Below are 597 nucleotides of genomic sequence, written 5' to 3'. Positions count from 1 at the left end.
GGCGGTGAGGACGGTCAGGACCCCAGGAGAGAGACAGAGACAGGCGTTTGGAGCCAAGTGCCCATAACGGAGGCCGTCGGGTCCCTGTGCCCCACCTCCCCATACATAAGCCCCCCAAGTCAAGTCCTGAAGCACCCTTGCTCTCCAGAGAGCCCACCCTCTTTGGTGTCTCCCCCTCCTCAGGCCCCGTCCCACTCCTCCATCCATCCCATCCCATCCCATTGACTGACTCTCATCTGACCAGGGTAGGGGCCAGCAGGTCTGGACTCCGGACAGCTCCCCTGTACCCCCTTCTTCACAACACACACACCTCTAGGTGGCACCTTCCGCACCAGCCCCAGGATCGCCTCTGAGGCCTGGAGGGATGGGTGGCCGGGCACCAAGCAAAAGCCTGGTGATGCTGGCCCCCGCCGCCCACCCCGGCCCCAGGACACGGAGGAGACGCAGGCGTGCGGCGTGTCATTAGCGCTCTTTATAGACTCTGGTTCTAGGAACAGGCTGTCTGCGGCTGGCCGGCCGGGGCCAGCATGCTGACAGGGCGGGAGAGGGGATATTTACAGGCCCACCGTGAGGGCTGTACCGTGGCTGCTCCCGGCG

At 64.7% G+C, this 597-nt stretch overlaps 1 protein-coding gene across 1 annotated transcript in view; it reads right to left on the bottom strand.

The window, feature by feature from the left end:
- SBF1 (SET binding factor 1) overlaps positions 1-597 on the bottom strand; it is a 34,848-nt gene that overhangs the window by 616 nt on the left and 33,635 nt on the right. The window contains exon 43 of the mRNA XM_024737390.1: positions 311-530. Coding sequence (XP_024593158.1) covers positions 311-530 — 220 coding nt within the window. The remainder of the gene's footprint in view (positions 1-310; positions 531-597) is intronic.

The sequence above is a fragment of the Neophocaena asiaeorientalis genome, unplaced genomic scaffold, assembly GCF_003031525.2.
Source record: "Neophocaena asiaeorientalis asiaeorientalis breed wild unplaced genomic scaffold, Neophocaena_asiaeorientalis_V1.1 scaffold242, whole genome shotgun sequence".
NCBI classification, from domain to species: domain Eukaryota; kingdom Metazoa; phylum Chordata; class Mammalia; order Artiodactyla; family Phocoenidae; genus Neophocaena; species Neophocaena asiaeorientalis.
This window is presented reverse-complemented; position numbering and strand designations above follow the sequence as displayed.